This window comes from Theobroma cacao, chromosome 4, assembly GCF_000208745.1.
Source record: "Theobroma cacao cultivar B97-61/B2 chromosome 4, Criollo_cocoa_genome_V2, whole genome shotgun sequence".
NCBI classification, from domain to species: Eukaryota; Viridiplantae; Streptophyta; class Magnoliopsida; order Malvales; family Malvaceae; genus Theobroma; species Theobroma cacao.
This window is the reverse complement of record NC_030853.1, coordinates 8,659,754-8,675,728: the sequence shown is the minus strand read 5'-3', so window position 1 is coordinate 8,675,728 and position 15,975 is coordinate 8,659,754. Positions and strand designations below refer to the sequence as shown.

Genomic DNA, 15,975 nt, shown 5'->3' with positions numbered 1-15,975 from the left:
TGTGGGGGATGCACACGATGACTCCAGCTATGTGCGCGATGTAAAGGATACACACAATGACTCCAGCTATGTGCGTGATGTGGGGATTGCACATGAGCTGGGTGAGGCGCTTATGGTATTAGTGTTTATATATATATATATATTTATGCAATAGAAAGTTCATGAATATGGTATATGGTTGTAATGTATGTGAAATCTTGCATGTTGAACCTTGGAAATTGCTAAGGATTTTCAAGTTGATTTGTCATTGTAGCAAAATGGCCTTTCCTTGATATAATGGGAACTTTCTTCTTGGTGTTCTATTTCTTGCTGCAGCGAGAAACTCTTGGGTTAAGAGGCTGGCTACAGTCTTGTAACTTGCTGCAGCGAGAATACATTCTCGCTTCAGTGAGATGTCTACAGGTGGTTTCGCTGCAGCGAGAAACCTTCTATCGTGCTTGCTGCCTTGTTTGGTATCTGCCATATTTTCCACTTCTTTAACATCATAGTTGATCATGGACTTCCAACATCATGGAATTTATTTAATTAAGTTTGAAATGAGGAGTTTTAGTGAGAAACCCTCAGCCAGCTGATGATTTGAGCCTAAATTTTAGTAAGAATGCCTTTCCGTTACAGCAAGGATCAGTCATTTCGCTTGACTTGCTTGAATGCTACTAAAGTTTTCACTTTTCAAATTTTTTGTTGTGCATGGATCCTTCATCATCAAGTGATTAACCAATTAAGGGTTTAATAAAGGGTTTTAATAAGAACTAAACTAAATTGCATTGTTTTTGAAAATAAGTGCATCAGGATTTCTTTAAACTTTTCTTATCGTTTGCTTGTTCCCTTCCCTTGTTCACTCACTGAGTATCTGTACTCACGTTTTATAAAAAATTCATGTTTTCAGATCAAGCGTGACTGTTGAACCCTAGATCGAGGAGTCCCCGTAGTACATATCCTGGGTATGTGTCTGGCATTCAGATAGTAATCTCTTTTATTGTAACTGTCTCCGCTGGAAGTCATGGGTACTTTTGTATTGTAAAAACAATCTAACAATATGAATATGTGTATGCAATGCAAATTGCTAAATACATGACTGGTAATAGTGCATGTATATTATTAGCGATAATGCCATTGTGTTTTGGTTATGTTCACACCCGAGAAAAGGTGTGCGTGTATGCATGATATGATAATTTTGTTAAGCAAAGGTAAATGGATAGGGTTGCTTGGGCTTAGTGGGCTATGCTCATTGAGCTCATGCGGCGGTCATGGCCCGGGAAATTGGATCGTGACAATGTCTACTTTAGTTTTTATTTTCATTATTTTTCAAATTAGTTCCTCATCTTGCTAAGAGCCAAAAAGTACTATTCACCCCCCTCTATCACATTTATTTAGGACCAACAAGTACAAACCCATTATGTTAGCCAACGTATGGCTTGTGAATATTATGTATGAATTATATGCCTAGGGGCAACTTATATGTATTTGAACTTGAATTAGTTATAAATATGTTTGATGTGAAACCTATGGCTATTTGTTATATGATTAGAAGTGATTTAAATTTTTTAGGCTTACTTGGGTCTCGCGGACCTTGCTTGCTAGACTCATGCGTCGATCACGGCTCTCCAGCTTGAGTCATGATAATACTCGTTTAGGTCCTTACACCGGTTATAATCTTTCCAGAAAATAGAATATAACATATATCTTTTGGAGGGTTGATGTCTCAATGTTGGTTTTAATGAGTTCCTACTATAGAGCTCCCAAAGTTCAAATGCACTTAACAGTTGTATAGTCCATTAAGTAGTACAAACTTAGTAATCTAACGGTTTAATAGAGTGGTAGGATGACTTCACCATGTGTGAGTGGGAGTTGTTGGATATTTTGAGATGCGCTCATGATGGTCTTCTTATTTCGATAGGACTATACTGAACCGTTTTATCTTGGTAAATTAAGAATTATTGCATGATAACTATCTGCTGGTTTAAAGTTACCAAACTACCAAATAAAAGGGGGGCTTATAAATCCATATGAGGCCTTTCACCAAAATAACGATTATAGTTACCTAGAAAAAATAACGTGAAAACAAAACTCTCCCTATTGTCGGGCCAAGGTTTTTGTGTTGTGAAAAGTGTGGTTTCTAGTCAATTTTGTAGTAGTTTCCCACCACAAGTTTTTGGAGATTAATAGGCTCATAAAACATTTTAGAATCAAGGTCATGAAGTCACTCTATATTAGTCTTGAGAAGATAAAAGATTGGTACGCACAAATTTTATCTGAAAAATGATTATTCTTTATTTTTTTAATATGTAATTTTTCCTACATCATGTTTTGATAATGGGTAAATTACACTTACACGTTACACTTTATGTGGTTTCAACTTTTTTTTGACATAATACTTGTGTTTTTTTTGTCGTTAATTTTATCCATAGTAAAATTATGAAAACATTCTTAAGTGTGAACAAATAAGATGCTTCTTATATTGATGATATTTTAATAATTTTAGTTGGTGAAATTAATAAGATAATCAGCATCGGAACAAAATCTAATCATAGGGTGAAAAAAAAATCACAAGATACTACGTGAAGTTTACTCATTGATAACTTTATATCTTTGTCTTTATTTACAAAATTTTATTATAATATCCCTTGATTGATCTATTCACATTCTAATTTTACGGCTTTGTTGTATTATATCTTAATTTATTTTTAATGGAGAGGATCTGTATGTGAAGAAAGGGATCGGATAAAAAGATGATTACAGAGGGCATGTACTATGATGCAAAACAATATTGTAATGGAGTTCTTTTCACATGTTAGAGAGAGGGACTAATCACTTCAATATTAACTTTGGTAAAAAAGAAGAGGCATTTAAAATCTACTATTGCAATACTGCATTGATTGACTGAATGTAAAAATTAAAACTGGAAACAAGTCAATCCAAGTTAAAGGTGTTTAAAACAGCCTTTATTCTTTGAACCGTAGAGCTGATTAGAGTATTCACAGTTGCAACCGATTGCACGCTTAGCTCCATTGACGATGAAGGGCTGCAGGCCATTATCTGGTAGGCTACCGTAAGAAGTGAACCACTAGACCTGGTAGAGTTTGCACCAACTCCAAGCTCGGAACGACCGTCACCTGAGACTATGAAACCTGATGGAAGTATGGGTATGTTTGAAGAATCCCCACCATTTATAGCTGTGTGCATGGCCGCAATTCCCATTGGAGCATAGACTACCATGGATCCCAGAGACTCTGTGCAACTCATCTCTTGAAGCATCAAGATGTTACCGGAAGGGACAGAAGGCTGCTTCACAACAGACCATTAACCTTTAGAATTAGACTAGAAATTTATGAAGAATACAATTAAAATAATTAAAAGGTAATGATTTATATATGTATATATTCAATTGTTTAAAAAAATCTTGGCAATATGTCATCTTATGTATGGATATGCATAAAAGAAGGAAAGGAGAATTTTACCGTAATTATAGATATACAATTCCCTGGAGTATTTCCAGTTGAGATGTTTGCCATCTCTTTTACACGATTTCCATGGCAGAGAACATCCCACTGGTAAATATTGAAAATCAAATGCCATAAATGTAAATATTAGGACAGAATATAAGTTGTCAACAAAAAATAATAATGGTTAAATGAAGAAGGTTCATTGCACGTATCAACCTGGAATCGGACTTTCTCATCATTGAGCAAGTTAAAGACACTTTGGCATGGTAGTGGAAGCCAAAGAGAGGTAGCAGCACTAACAATCATTCCTCTGGGTTGGCCTGGTTCTATGCTCTGGCGAACAGAAACTCGAACCCCACTATTGTTCTCCTCTGATAATTGAGGGAAATCCAATTCGCCTGACATGTTCAAGATTGAACAAAAGCTTTTGACCATCCTATGGGCAAGCCTCATAATGCTCCTCCTACCTTCTGGTAAACTAATCACTGAATCATAGACAGATAATATAATGGATAAAAAGCATACATAAAAGAACAACATTTCTTCAGAAGGATATCTGATAAAGAATACCTCCTCCCAAGTCATGGATGTGTTCAGTTTCCCCATTTGAGACTGATAATCTCTCACACATTCTTTGAAGAGTAATAACCCAACGTTCAGCTCCATATGCCGAACTACCACATATGAGGTCTCTGTAGAGACGATGAGTGTGTATTTTGTCATCCACTTCCACATGTTCTACCCACGTGACCTACAATTTATGCATTCAGTCAAATTATTACACATACCTCCGTTGAGATAATCCATTTAAAAAAATGCATTTCAGTAATCTTTCTTTTTATTAGTGGAAAGGCGATTCCAACTTATCTTTGAATCAAATGCTCATGTCCGCTTGAGCAAGGGTTTAAATGATTGGAAGGAACATGAAAATCATGGAAACTACCCACGCAAGCTATATTTGTGATAATCACATAGCACGCATTTAATTTTGAATGAGCTATGCACATTTATTTTGTTGCTGGTAGAGAATGAATACAACTTGCAATTAGTAAGCTAACATGGGGTGTGGTTAATTCTACTAGAATTCAGTATGACACATGCATTCTTTTTTCGTGTACATTTTAGTCTTATGAGGCACAATCCTGCTTTATCAGAATTCTCTTTCAAATGTTATGCAACGAAATATTATGAAGCGTAGATGCTCTAGCGATAGAAAAACCCACCTTCGAACACCCATTTGGCATTTCTTGAATCATACATCCAGAAGGGAACTTCCAAGAGTGGGAAGTCTCTTTGAAGAAGCAGTAGGAATAGGAGACATCCACCAGAACCCACAACCCAGTCTCAATTTGTTTGCAATGGCGGAGGAAGTAGAATTCTCGAGGCGCAACAAAAGGAGAAAGGATGTGCATTCGTTCATACATCTGCAGTTTGTAATTGAGATTGTGTAAGTTATTGAAGAAAAAGGCTAAAAAGCAATTAAAAATTAACAATCATACGAGATTTACCAGTTGTAAGGAAACATTCTTGTTTCCGACCATCCTTGTTTCAAGTAGTTGAATTGTCTTGGCTTTGGTAACAATTGTTGGAAAAAGATCCACCCACTTATCCTGCATATTCAAACAGCTAATGTTCAAGGATTACATTTCACAGCAATTAATTTTCAAGAAGGAAGGTTCTCTCATTGCTTACCGCATCTAGGAACATATCAACTAGTTGTGCTGCATTCATTGTTACCAATGCTGAATCTTTTGAAGACTCAATTCGAGCACTAGGACTTCTCAAGCGAGTGGCCCTTGGAAATGTTTTTTGGTAGCTTTCGCGTTGAATAGCATACCTTCCATCTGATGGGGACTTGGCCCACAAAGGCTCATTCACTTGCAAAAGCCTAATCAACTCATCCATGGCACTGGCAGCAGTTTCAGACATTAGTGCTTTCTCCACATCTGTAACTCCATTAAACTGGTAGGGCAATGCCATGTTGTCCCAATGTTTCGGATCAAGATAATTATAAAGGGGTAGATGTCCCATCCCTTGCGTCGTGAAATTAGCAGGTGGTAAAGGCAGTGATGATGTTGGAATATATATCATTAGTGACTCACTTTGCGAAATTGCTTTCCCTGTATATTTGGCTAGAATGTTGGAGACATTCTCATGCTGCAAGAACGTTTTCCATTACATGTCAGTTGAAACAAGGCCCCCCCTTTATAAAAACAAGTTCTAATTAATCTAGTATTGAATTCTTGCCTCCTCTTTCAATTGGGCGTTTTCTAGCTTCAATTTTTGCAGGCAACGTTGGCGTTCTTCTTCTCCAATTGGTGGACCGCCACAAGCTGGGCAAATCACCATTTTCAATGCCTCTAACATTGCGAAATTTTCACATTTCATCCTTTCATTCTCAGCTCGTAAAGCAGAGTTATCAGCCCGTTCATGTTGAGACTAGTAAAGATATGAAAAGATTTAGCCATCCCATATATATTGAGGTCAAAGAACATGACAACACAATTTTTTTTTTATTGAAAGAAAGAAAGAAAGAAAACAAAAATAGCCATCGCTAATAGCCAATCCACCTTTGTCTGAGTCCTTTTGTTTTGAAACCAAAACTTGATCTGCTTAGGTTCTAGACCCAGTTGATTGCTTAATTGTCGTCGCTGGTTGTCATCCGGGTGAGGGCATTCCTTGAAATATCTTCATTGTAGCAGTAGAAACCCTTGTATTAGTGTTTCATATGAAAAACCAAAGCGTGGGGAAGGCAATGTTTTATAACAATAAACATAATAAGATCAAGAACAGAAGCAAATCTTCAAAGTTTAACAATCAAAAATTGTTCTGGACTTCTAGTAATAGAACATCTTACATTTGTTAGAGAATCTCCGAAAAGAGAAATTGGATCATGCAGAGGCACAAAATAATAAACTCAAAAAAGGATTACGGCATAAAAGGGCCTTTTGGACGAAGGATACAGCATAAATTAATTCACATCAAATAAAGAAAAAGAAAGGTCAATTGAGATCAAAATAAGCAATTTACTAGAATTGCGAGGGAATAGCTGAAAAGTGTGGGATATGATGTAGATAGGCAGTATATGGTCCTTACGCTTCCAGGGTACTAATTTGGTGAGCAGTGTGGCGATGGAACGACTTCATTCCATTGCCAGAATCGGAGGCTTCTTGTTGGTTGCCAGAACTCCCACTACTCCCCATCACAGGATCCATTCTCACTGTCTATGCTCTATGCTTATACCACCAAAACCTATATAATGCATTCTATGGTGTGCATAAATGTACAATCTGTTTTTCTGATATCTTGCTATATATGCAAGATAATTAGCATATATATACATAGCTACAATCTTCAGGTCAATTCCAAATAAGGATATCCAGTAAATACCAAAACTAACCCATCCAACTTAAACAATATCTTAGTTTGGATTTTCTCTTTTTCAATAATGGATTGGAGGATTTATTGTTTATTTCTGTGAACATAAAAACCTTGTACTACATTGCCGGATTTAATGGCTAAAACCTTGCGAAAAAGGTAGGCCAAAACTGAGGCCAACAGGACATGCAATAGAGAAAAACTGTGAACTTTCACCTAGATACAAGATACTTATAGGCTTAAATATACAGATTTCACTAGTGAATAGAGTTTAACTTGTTAGAACAAAATCGCTATTAAATAAGTAATGAACTATATGCACATTCTCTTACGTAGATATTATAAAGCTACTACGTTAATAATGAGTTTGATATTGGCTATGATTATTGGGTCCACCGTATAGAAACTAAATCTTCATTAGAATTTGCAAGAATTTTCCCGAGTTTCTTCTCGGCATAAAGTGTCATAAACTCAGAAAGAAAGTGATATCAAGGAATGAAAGTACTCTAGATGAAAAGAAAAAAACAGGGAGGGTAGAAATTGATATAAACAAGGTTCTACATTCATCAATTCACAACCATATACAATATTTATATTAGTCATGCATGATTAACACCTGTTAAACATTAAGGCAAGTGTTAATACAACCTTCATGCATTACAACATGTCACAAACAGCAACATTTTCAACTTTAATAGCCAGTACAATAAAGTAAAATACATGAACAAGTCCACATGTTGATTCATGCAAGCTTTTAACGTTAACATTCCTCCTTAAAGCTTGCATCATAAACACACATCTTGGTTCTTAGAAATTCAAACCTCGCTTTAGGCAAACTCTTAGTCATGATATCTGCTACTTAATCCATAGAAGAACAATGTTCCAGGATGACTCGACCATTTCTTTTGATAACTCTACGTTATAGAGTTATTTTGTCATTTTTTGAACATTAAAATTGACTAAGTCTTTGAGTTTTGATTTTAATTTGTGTCGTTTTAGTAGTTTATTTTAAGTTTTATTTTAAATACTTAGGTAAGTTGATTTTAGTTGATTTTACGTTGATTAGGTCTCTTTTAGTAAGAATAGGAATGTGCTTTCATTGCTTTTGAAGGTGCTCAAACGAACAAGATCTAATTGGAGCAGAAAAACGAAGTTCGGATTCAACACAAAATGTTGGGTGCCATGGCCATGGAAGAATGGGCACTGCAGCTCCGTGAAGAATGAGAAACACAGCCACAAAAAAAGAGAAGTTGGCACTGTGGCGCCATAAGGAAGAAATGAAATATATATATATATAGCAAAGTGTTAGCATAAGCCCTACAAGCCAATCTGTGATTGCATGGGAACTGTAATTTTGAGATATTTATATATGACTTTTTGTTATTCATAATAACATTGAGGTAGTTCTTTATCCATAAGTTTGTGATTTAATTACTTTTTTAACTTTTGTAGATAAAGCCTATAGAACTATATATGCCTTGCAAAGGAATTGTATTAAGATACAATTATGAGATCTTTATGCATCAAAGCATTGTTCTTAAAAGTTCCTAATCATTGTATTATTGAGACAGGGCATCAATAATGCTCAAATATCGACACATGTTATATTTCTTACTTATGAAATAAGCAATCGCTCTCATAGGTTGAAGTATAGAAATACTTGAAACTAGCATGTGGGTGCTTGCCCTGGGAAAGTGAGTTTACTAAACATAACCCACCATGAGAAGTGCATTTGGTACCTCACTCAAGTGTCTATGCAATACTTCTCATGTGTTAGTTTTGTAACTACTCCTTGGACTTGAGACACAAGGTTGTCTTGTATGTTGAGTACTACACTTTGATTTCATCTTTACGAGTGCCTAACCAAGGATGCCAAAATTTGGGTATAGTATGAAGCATATTAAGGCAAATGAGTGGTCAAGATAGGAATCATCACCCCAACTGATTCAAGAAGAAATATCTCATTAGTTCTTGGTTGACATTAGCTTAATAAAATCCTTAGTCAATGTGATTAGGAGATTATGAAATGAGTTTTATAAGTCTCCATAAAGCTAATAATCTAACTGCAAGAACAAATATGGAGGTCAATAAGAGTAGGCACTACACCAAACTCTTATCATCGCTAAGATATATGATGAGGGAATGAATTTCACTGAAAACTATACACTAAAAGGTTGTCAAAGAATCCTTTGACTCTTCTAATAATTGGGTTGTCATGATGCATTGCTAGATGCCAATCATGGTCTATGAAATTGAATTAGTTAATTTAAAATTGAATATGATTCACCTAAATTAATTAATTAATAATGATATAATTCAATTCGATTGCCAACATGTTAGGAACCTAATGGGTCACACACAAAGGTTGCAATTTGGATTAATTAAGAGTGTTATGATTTAAGTTAGACTTAAATCAAATTCTAGGTTTTAACTACTAAGGACCTAATTAAAAGAGTTTAATTGGGTATTGGTTAAATATTATAATTGTTATAATATTAAGGACTTATTTTGCAAATTTTAATAAGTTAAACCTAGATATAAATATCACATTATAGCCACTCTTTTCTACAAAGAGAAAAATAAAAAAAGAAAAACAAAAGAAAAAAAAAAGTTTTTCTCTTGAGTGCCACCACTCTTAAGAAATGTTTTTTTTGAAAACTTTTCCTTTGATTCTTTGCTAGAAATCAAAGAAGAAACAAGGACAAATTGTTATCCACTTGCTAGCACAAGCCCGTGGCATAAGCTTTCTCATTGAGAAGGATCCATTGCAATTGTGTGTGCAACAATGGAGGCCAAGTGATTGAGCGACTAGGATTCTTTCACACAAAAAGTGTTCACATTTTGTCACCAAAAGGAATCCATTTGATTGCGATATCACTTGGAAAGGTAAAACTTTTTCTGATTTTATAAGGTGCTTAACTTTGCATTAAACAACTAAGGTGATCCAAAGGTAAGAGGCATGGTTTTTATTTTATTTTAATTTTTTTGTTATTCTGTTGCATTGATACTCTAATCATGCCGTTCCTAGCAGTGGTATCAGAGCCTCCCTTGGCTCATTTTAATGCAAAGGTATGTCTTGTTATTGTTTAATTCCAATTCTAATTGGATGTGAGGTATTTGGAAGAAAGCACGTAAGTGTTAAATTTCAATTATGTTTTAAAGTAGTTTATCACATATTTGAGTTTTGATTTTTAATACTTATTTGTTTCAGCAACTAATCTAGTTTAAGTGTCTCAATTTTGCAAAAAAATATGTGCATGAGATGCACAAAAGAGTTTGGCAAGAAAATGATTCAAATTCATGGGAAACAAGATGTGGTTTGGTGATAGAATTGGATTTTGTCCAGATTTGCATATGGTTTGATTTTCAGTTTTAATAGGGGTCTAAAAGCCTTTAAAAATTCTAAAAAAATTTGGAAGTAATCTACATTAAATTTTTTCAATATGATTACTTACCAGCTGAAAACAGTGAAGGAAAGGCCGTGAAACCGTGGGTGAAACTATTGCTGCCAGCAGTAGTTTCAGGTCACGATTTTGGCTGAGAAGTCATCTTTAAAAAGTCCTAAAATTGTGTAATTGTTGTACATTTTTGGATAAATTTTGAAGTTTGAATATGTTCAAAAGATGGCTGAAAACATTACTGAAATAAAGGGATTTAATCCCTTGATTTATGCCACCATAATGCCACATATGTAACCCAAAAACTGCAATTATATACAAAATACATATGTTATTCTTTTTTGGGGTTTTGACCAGCTAAATCAAGTTCAAAAATTATGAAATTTTAATATGGAAAGGGTCCATATGTTAGTTGAGCATGGTTAAAATTTGGGTATTAAAATCCTTGATTTGGTGCCACATCAAGCCACAAAATCGTGACTGGTAAGTGCTGCAAGAATTTTGTGAAGTCATGGTTTTAGGGATTTTAGTGTCCATATTTGAGCCTAAATTGGTGCAATTAAAACACTAATTCATTAAACAATATCTTATGGAAAAATTCTAGAAAGAAAAATTTTGATATATTTAAATTAGGGAATTTGATTCCTTAAAATAAAGATATCAGAATTTAATTAATCACATCCATAAATTTAGGAATTTGATTCCTACAAATATGGGAGTGTGATAAATATGGACAAAATAAATATCATGAATTAATTTCCTTCTTTTAAGAAGTGAAATTCAAATAGGACACTTAAATATAATTAAAGATAATGTTGTTTTAAATATTATATTTAAATTATCTAATGAGATTAGATAATTGAAGACACATAATCTTTAATTTAAAAAGATTAGTAAAAGTTACTTAAAACATTTAAACATTATAAATTATAAATGTTTTAATTTGTAATAATATTTTAATTCTAATTTTAATGAGATTAGGAATGGATAATATTACTAATACTGATTAGGAAAGACTTTCCATATATGGAAAACTATTTCCATACATGGAATTAAAAAATGAACTTGAAATTAGTTGCACATTAATTTCGGATGCCTCGTATGATTAACAATTAGAATAAGACATAGTTTTTATTTTATGTTCATGTGGATTGATGAATGTGGATGATTATGGACTAGGCCTAATATGATTGTGTTGGTCCCAAATAAATGTGCTAGAGGGGGGGTGAATAGCACTTTTTGGCTCTTAGCAAGATGAAGAACTAATTTGAAAAGCAATGAAAATAAAAACAGAGTAGACAATGCGCAGGAATTTAGAGTGGTTTGGTCGAAGACTTACATCCACTACCTTGATTATTCAACCAAGGATTTTCCAAATCAATCCACTATAAAAGGTGAAATTCACAAGCTTTCACCAAGTTTTTCGATGGCTTTTACCAAGCTTAGCCAAAACCTTTCACAATAGTTTTTACCGGGATCAACTAAAACCCAACACCTAACTTTTCAAGGCTAAGTTAGAACCTATACCCAATCAAGCAATCTTAGCTTGAATCAATCCCTTAGAGTGACTCGCTCACTCTAAGAATACAAGAAGATAAGTAAAATAAGTGTACCTATGATCACAAGGTTGATCTAAGTGGTACAAATAAAGTGCAGATCACAATTACAAAGATGAGAGTTGAGTGCAATAAATGAGTAGCAGCTGTTTTCTGGTTTTTCAGCTTTTTTGTGTGTTCTTGGAAGCCTTCTATTTCTTTCTAGCCGTTGGAACCTTCTTTGATTGGAAAATCAGCTCTGATGTGAGTTAGACAGTTTTTGACCGTTGGGAACAATTTGATAACAATTCTGGCCGTTAATCTGTCTTCTAGTGCACAATTCAAAATTTCTTGCAGAATGCTCTTAGTTGACTAACTGATATCTTGGTTGACTAAGTCGTCTCTGTCTTCTGTTCCTAGTTTCTGGCAGTGTGCACTTATTTCACTAACTCATTCCTTGGTCGACTAAGTTGGTTCTGTTTCACAACACTCTTCAACTTGCCAACTTTTGATCTTAGCTGACTAACTCTTCATTAATCGACTAAGGGGCTTCTGTTTTGTTAATTAATTATGACTTTCTTATTCCTATGCTCTTTGATATGTGCATTTGAATGATTGATTATTTATTTGCATACAATTTTTGTCCTGCACACTCAAGTAGAAATATTAGACACAAATGAATGGGAATATTTTATTATCATCAAAAACTAATGGAGCCAACAGATTGTGGATGTATGGTTAAATTTTATCATGGCATTTATTTATTAAATAAGGTCTATGCACTCTACTTTTCTCTTGATTTTCAGGGATTGTAAAATTCTTTCCTCATCTAACTCCCCTCGGATGTACCACAAGGTTTTTTTACAAAAATGTAATTAGTTACATATAAGTGTAGAATTAGGATTAGTTTAGGAGTTATTTTACAATTCGAAAATGAAAACCTAAAGGTGCCATGAAGATACAAGAAGGAAGATTACAATATGTTGTATGTTATCCTTTAGGTTTGACATAGCTAATTTCCTTTGATGGCTCAAGGAATTGGTATAGATAAAGTCCATAATCGTCCAAAGTAGAATGCATACGATTGATTTATTTTATTCCATTTAATAAATGTTATGTGGTGCAAAGTAGTATGCGTAAGATAGATTTATTTATGCAATTAATAAACACTATGCATGCAAAGATGAGACCTTAACTAAGTCAAAAAAAAGAAAATCCTTGATAAATATTGAGTCACATGCCATGCCTGATTAAGTTGCCTTCCACCATATAGCAAGATAACTTGGCTGCTCTTTTAATTGGAGACTTGTTGAGCATACTCAAGGTCACTTTTACATGAGCATGTTTGAGTTATTTGTGGGTTTTACTCAACTAGTTTCATAAAATCCAGATGCTTGGAAACTTGATTATTTGGAAACTAAAGGCAATGGCTAAATGAAACATATATGATATGTTGAGGTAATGTGTTGTCACCTAGTCGATCTAGGAGTTGTATAGAGATTCAATTGGTAAGCTCAGTTACCTCTCTAATCCACCTATCATGGTTTGTTGAGCACACTCAAGGTCATGATTAGAATGGATAGGGATCTTAGCCTACTAAGAGAATCCTTGTAGAGATCTCTCGAGGTGATATGGAGGGTTATCATCTTAAAGAAAATAGTGGGAGCAATCAATTTAAGATTTATTATCTCATCTTAATTAATTATAATACATGATTACTCATAAACTTTCTTTAAATGTCTAGGTTGTTAGAATGCGAATACACATTACTTTGTGCAGCATACTTGATGTCATCATGAAATTTGGGCCAAAATGTTTGGACTAGTATATCAAGTTGAGAAACGTTCTCAAATATCTATTAACAATAGATGTCATTAAGGAAGATATCTTTACCTTTTTGACAAGGTCAAAGAATGGGAAATTGCTAAAAGTTTCACCATTAACCATGTATATGATTGAAGTAAATTTGTCTACTATTTATACATTTCATGGGTATAAGATACTAGATATGGGTCACACTTATGCAATGACATGAAGGTTCTGGAAACGAGTAGAAGATTAATGAAGGGATAGGTGGTCCTAAGAGTAAGAAATGAAGCAACGGTTGTTGCATCGGCTGTGGGGACAATTACCATACCTTGACCTTCTGGGTTGATATTGGAATTAAGAGATTGCTACTATGTTCTTTCCATATCTGGAAATATCATATCTGTGTCATACTTGGCATTTTATGATGATATTGAATTTTGCATTAAGGGCAATTGTTGTTCTTTCTTGAATGAAGAGATGCATTATGGTGCAGGACACATTTGAACAGTCATTATATTCTTGATCCTAAGAGACCCATACTCAATATGGAGGTAAAGAAAGCAAAGAAAGATGATCCAAAACTATCATACATCTAACACTATAGGCTTGGACACATCAATGAGACTCGCTTAACCAAGTTACACAAACAAGGTTATATTGATCCATTTAATTATGAATCTTATGGAACATGTGAATGTTGTCTCCTTGGTAAGATGACCAAGTCCCCTTTCACCAATAAGGGTGAACGAGCTGGGGTGTTACTAGGACTTGTACATTCGGATGTATGTGGTCCTATTAATACTAGTGCTAGAAGAGGATACTCTTACTTCATCACCTTCACAGATGACTAGTGCCACTATGGTTATGTATATTTGATGAAATATAAATTTGTATCCTTTGACAAGTTCAAAGAATACAAAGTGGAGGTTGAGAAACAAACAGGGAAGAGTATTCTCACTTTTAGATCTGATCGAGGAGGAGAATATCTTAGCTAAGAGTTTCAAGATTATTTAAAAGAGAATGGGATTCTTGCACAATGGACTCCTCTAAGGACTCCACAGCACAATAGGGTGTTTGAGAGAAGGAATCAAACATTATTGGACATGGTTCGATCCATGACGAGTCATGTAGATATTCCTATATCTTTCTAGGGATATGCCTTAGAAACTGCTACTCGCATACTGAACCAGGTTCCTACCAAATCAGTTGATATGACACCATATAAGATATGGAGTGGGAAAAGGCCCAACTTGTCTGATGCCAAGATTTGGGGATGTACTGCTTATGTGAAGCGTACAATGTTTGATAAGCTAGAAGCGAGATCAGACAAATGTAAATTTGTGGGATATCCTAAAGAAACACACAGATATTATTTTTATAATCCCATTGAGCAAAAGGTGTTTGTCTTAAGGCATGCCACTTTCCTTGTAAAAGAGTTCTTAAATGAAACGGCTAGTGGGAGTAAAGTTGTACTTGAAGAAGTTCGAGACCCACAAATCAACATTCCATTGGAACTTGAGCTTGAGATTGTGACATCTAATGTACAACCACAATCTCAAGAGGCACAACCATTCAAAATGTATAATAGAATACATCAAGCTCTAGAGAGATATGGATTTCTCTTTGAAAGGGACACATTTGTCACAACCCAAATTTTGAGCCATGACCCGCGCTTGGACTCAATGGACATAGCCCACTAAGCCCAAGCAAGCCTATCTATGTGATTCTATTCATCGATTTCATCATTCATAACTACAACTGTATTTCATAATTCTTAACAACAAGTATTTCAATACTATACTATAGAAACCATATATTCACATTTATATGATTTAAAATAATGTCGTTCGTGCCATCTCTTGTGGCAACATTAATCAACATAAACATCTATTGCTTAAGATATATATATCTTAACAATTTACATCAGGGTATGTATGTTCAAACAAAAGAGGACTTTCGACTTCTAGCAGAGTGACCTTGGCAAATGTATAGCTATTGAATGTCGAGATACCTACCAAGGAGATGAACTACATGGACACCTCGACCTAGGTTCCAACTGCTTCTTGATCTGGAAACATGAAGCTGAAAACAGTGAGTATAAACCTAGTGAGTGAACATAGGAAGGGAACAAGCAAACGATAAGGAAAGTTTAAAAATCATGATGCAGTTACATTAAAAAACAATGCAATTTAGTTTAATTCTTATTAAAACCCTTCATTTAAACCCTTAGTTTTTTAATCACTTGATGATGAAGGATCCATGAACAACAAAGAATTTGGAGAGTGAAAACTTTAGTAGCATTCAAGCAAGTCAAGCGAAATAGATTGATCCTCGACGCAGCGGAAAGGCATTCTCGCTGCAGTAGAAATCGGGGCTAGTGTAAACCTTTATTACTCGAGAGTTTCTCGCTGC

At 34.6% G+C, this 15,975-nt stretch overlaps 1 protein-coding gene across 1 annotated transcript; it reads right to left on the bottom strand.

Moving 5' to 3' along the window:
* Positions 2,911-6,658, bottom strand: LOC18601321 (homeobox-leucine zipper protein ROC8). Its single transcript, XM_018118991.1, has 10 exons — positions 6,540-6,658; positions 6,014-6,131; positions 5,691-5,882; positions 5,136-5,600; positions 4,952-5,053; positions 4,667-4,867; positions 4,014-4,194; positions 3,660-3,928; positions 3,459-3,548; positions 2,911-3,282 (listed from the first exon to the last, which is right to left on the bottom strand). The coding sequence occupies exons 1-10, from the start codon at positions 6,656-6,658 to the stop codon at positions 2,911-2,913; spliced, it is 2,109 nt and encodes a 702-aa protein (XP_017974480.1).

What these genes read in the sequence shown, in the direction of transcription:
- LOC18601321 (XM_018118991.1), bottom strand. Translation starts at nt 6,658, where the DNA reads ATGGATCCTGTGATGGGGAGTAGTGGGAGTTCTGGCAACCAACAAGAA. An exon ending in TGCCAAATGGGTGTTCGAAG is followed by an intron (nt 4,195 to 4,666) that starts GTGGGTTTTTCT and finishes CATAAATTGTAG; the next exon opens with GTCACGTGGGTAGAACATGT. An exon ending in CATCCATGACTTGGGAGGAG is followed by an intron (nt 3,929 to 4,013) that starts GTATTCTTTATC and finishes TCTATGATTCAG; the next exon opens with TGATTAGTTTACCAGAAGGT.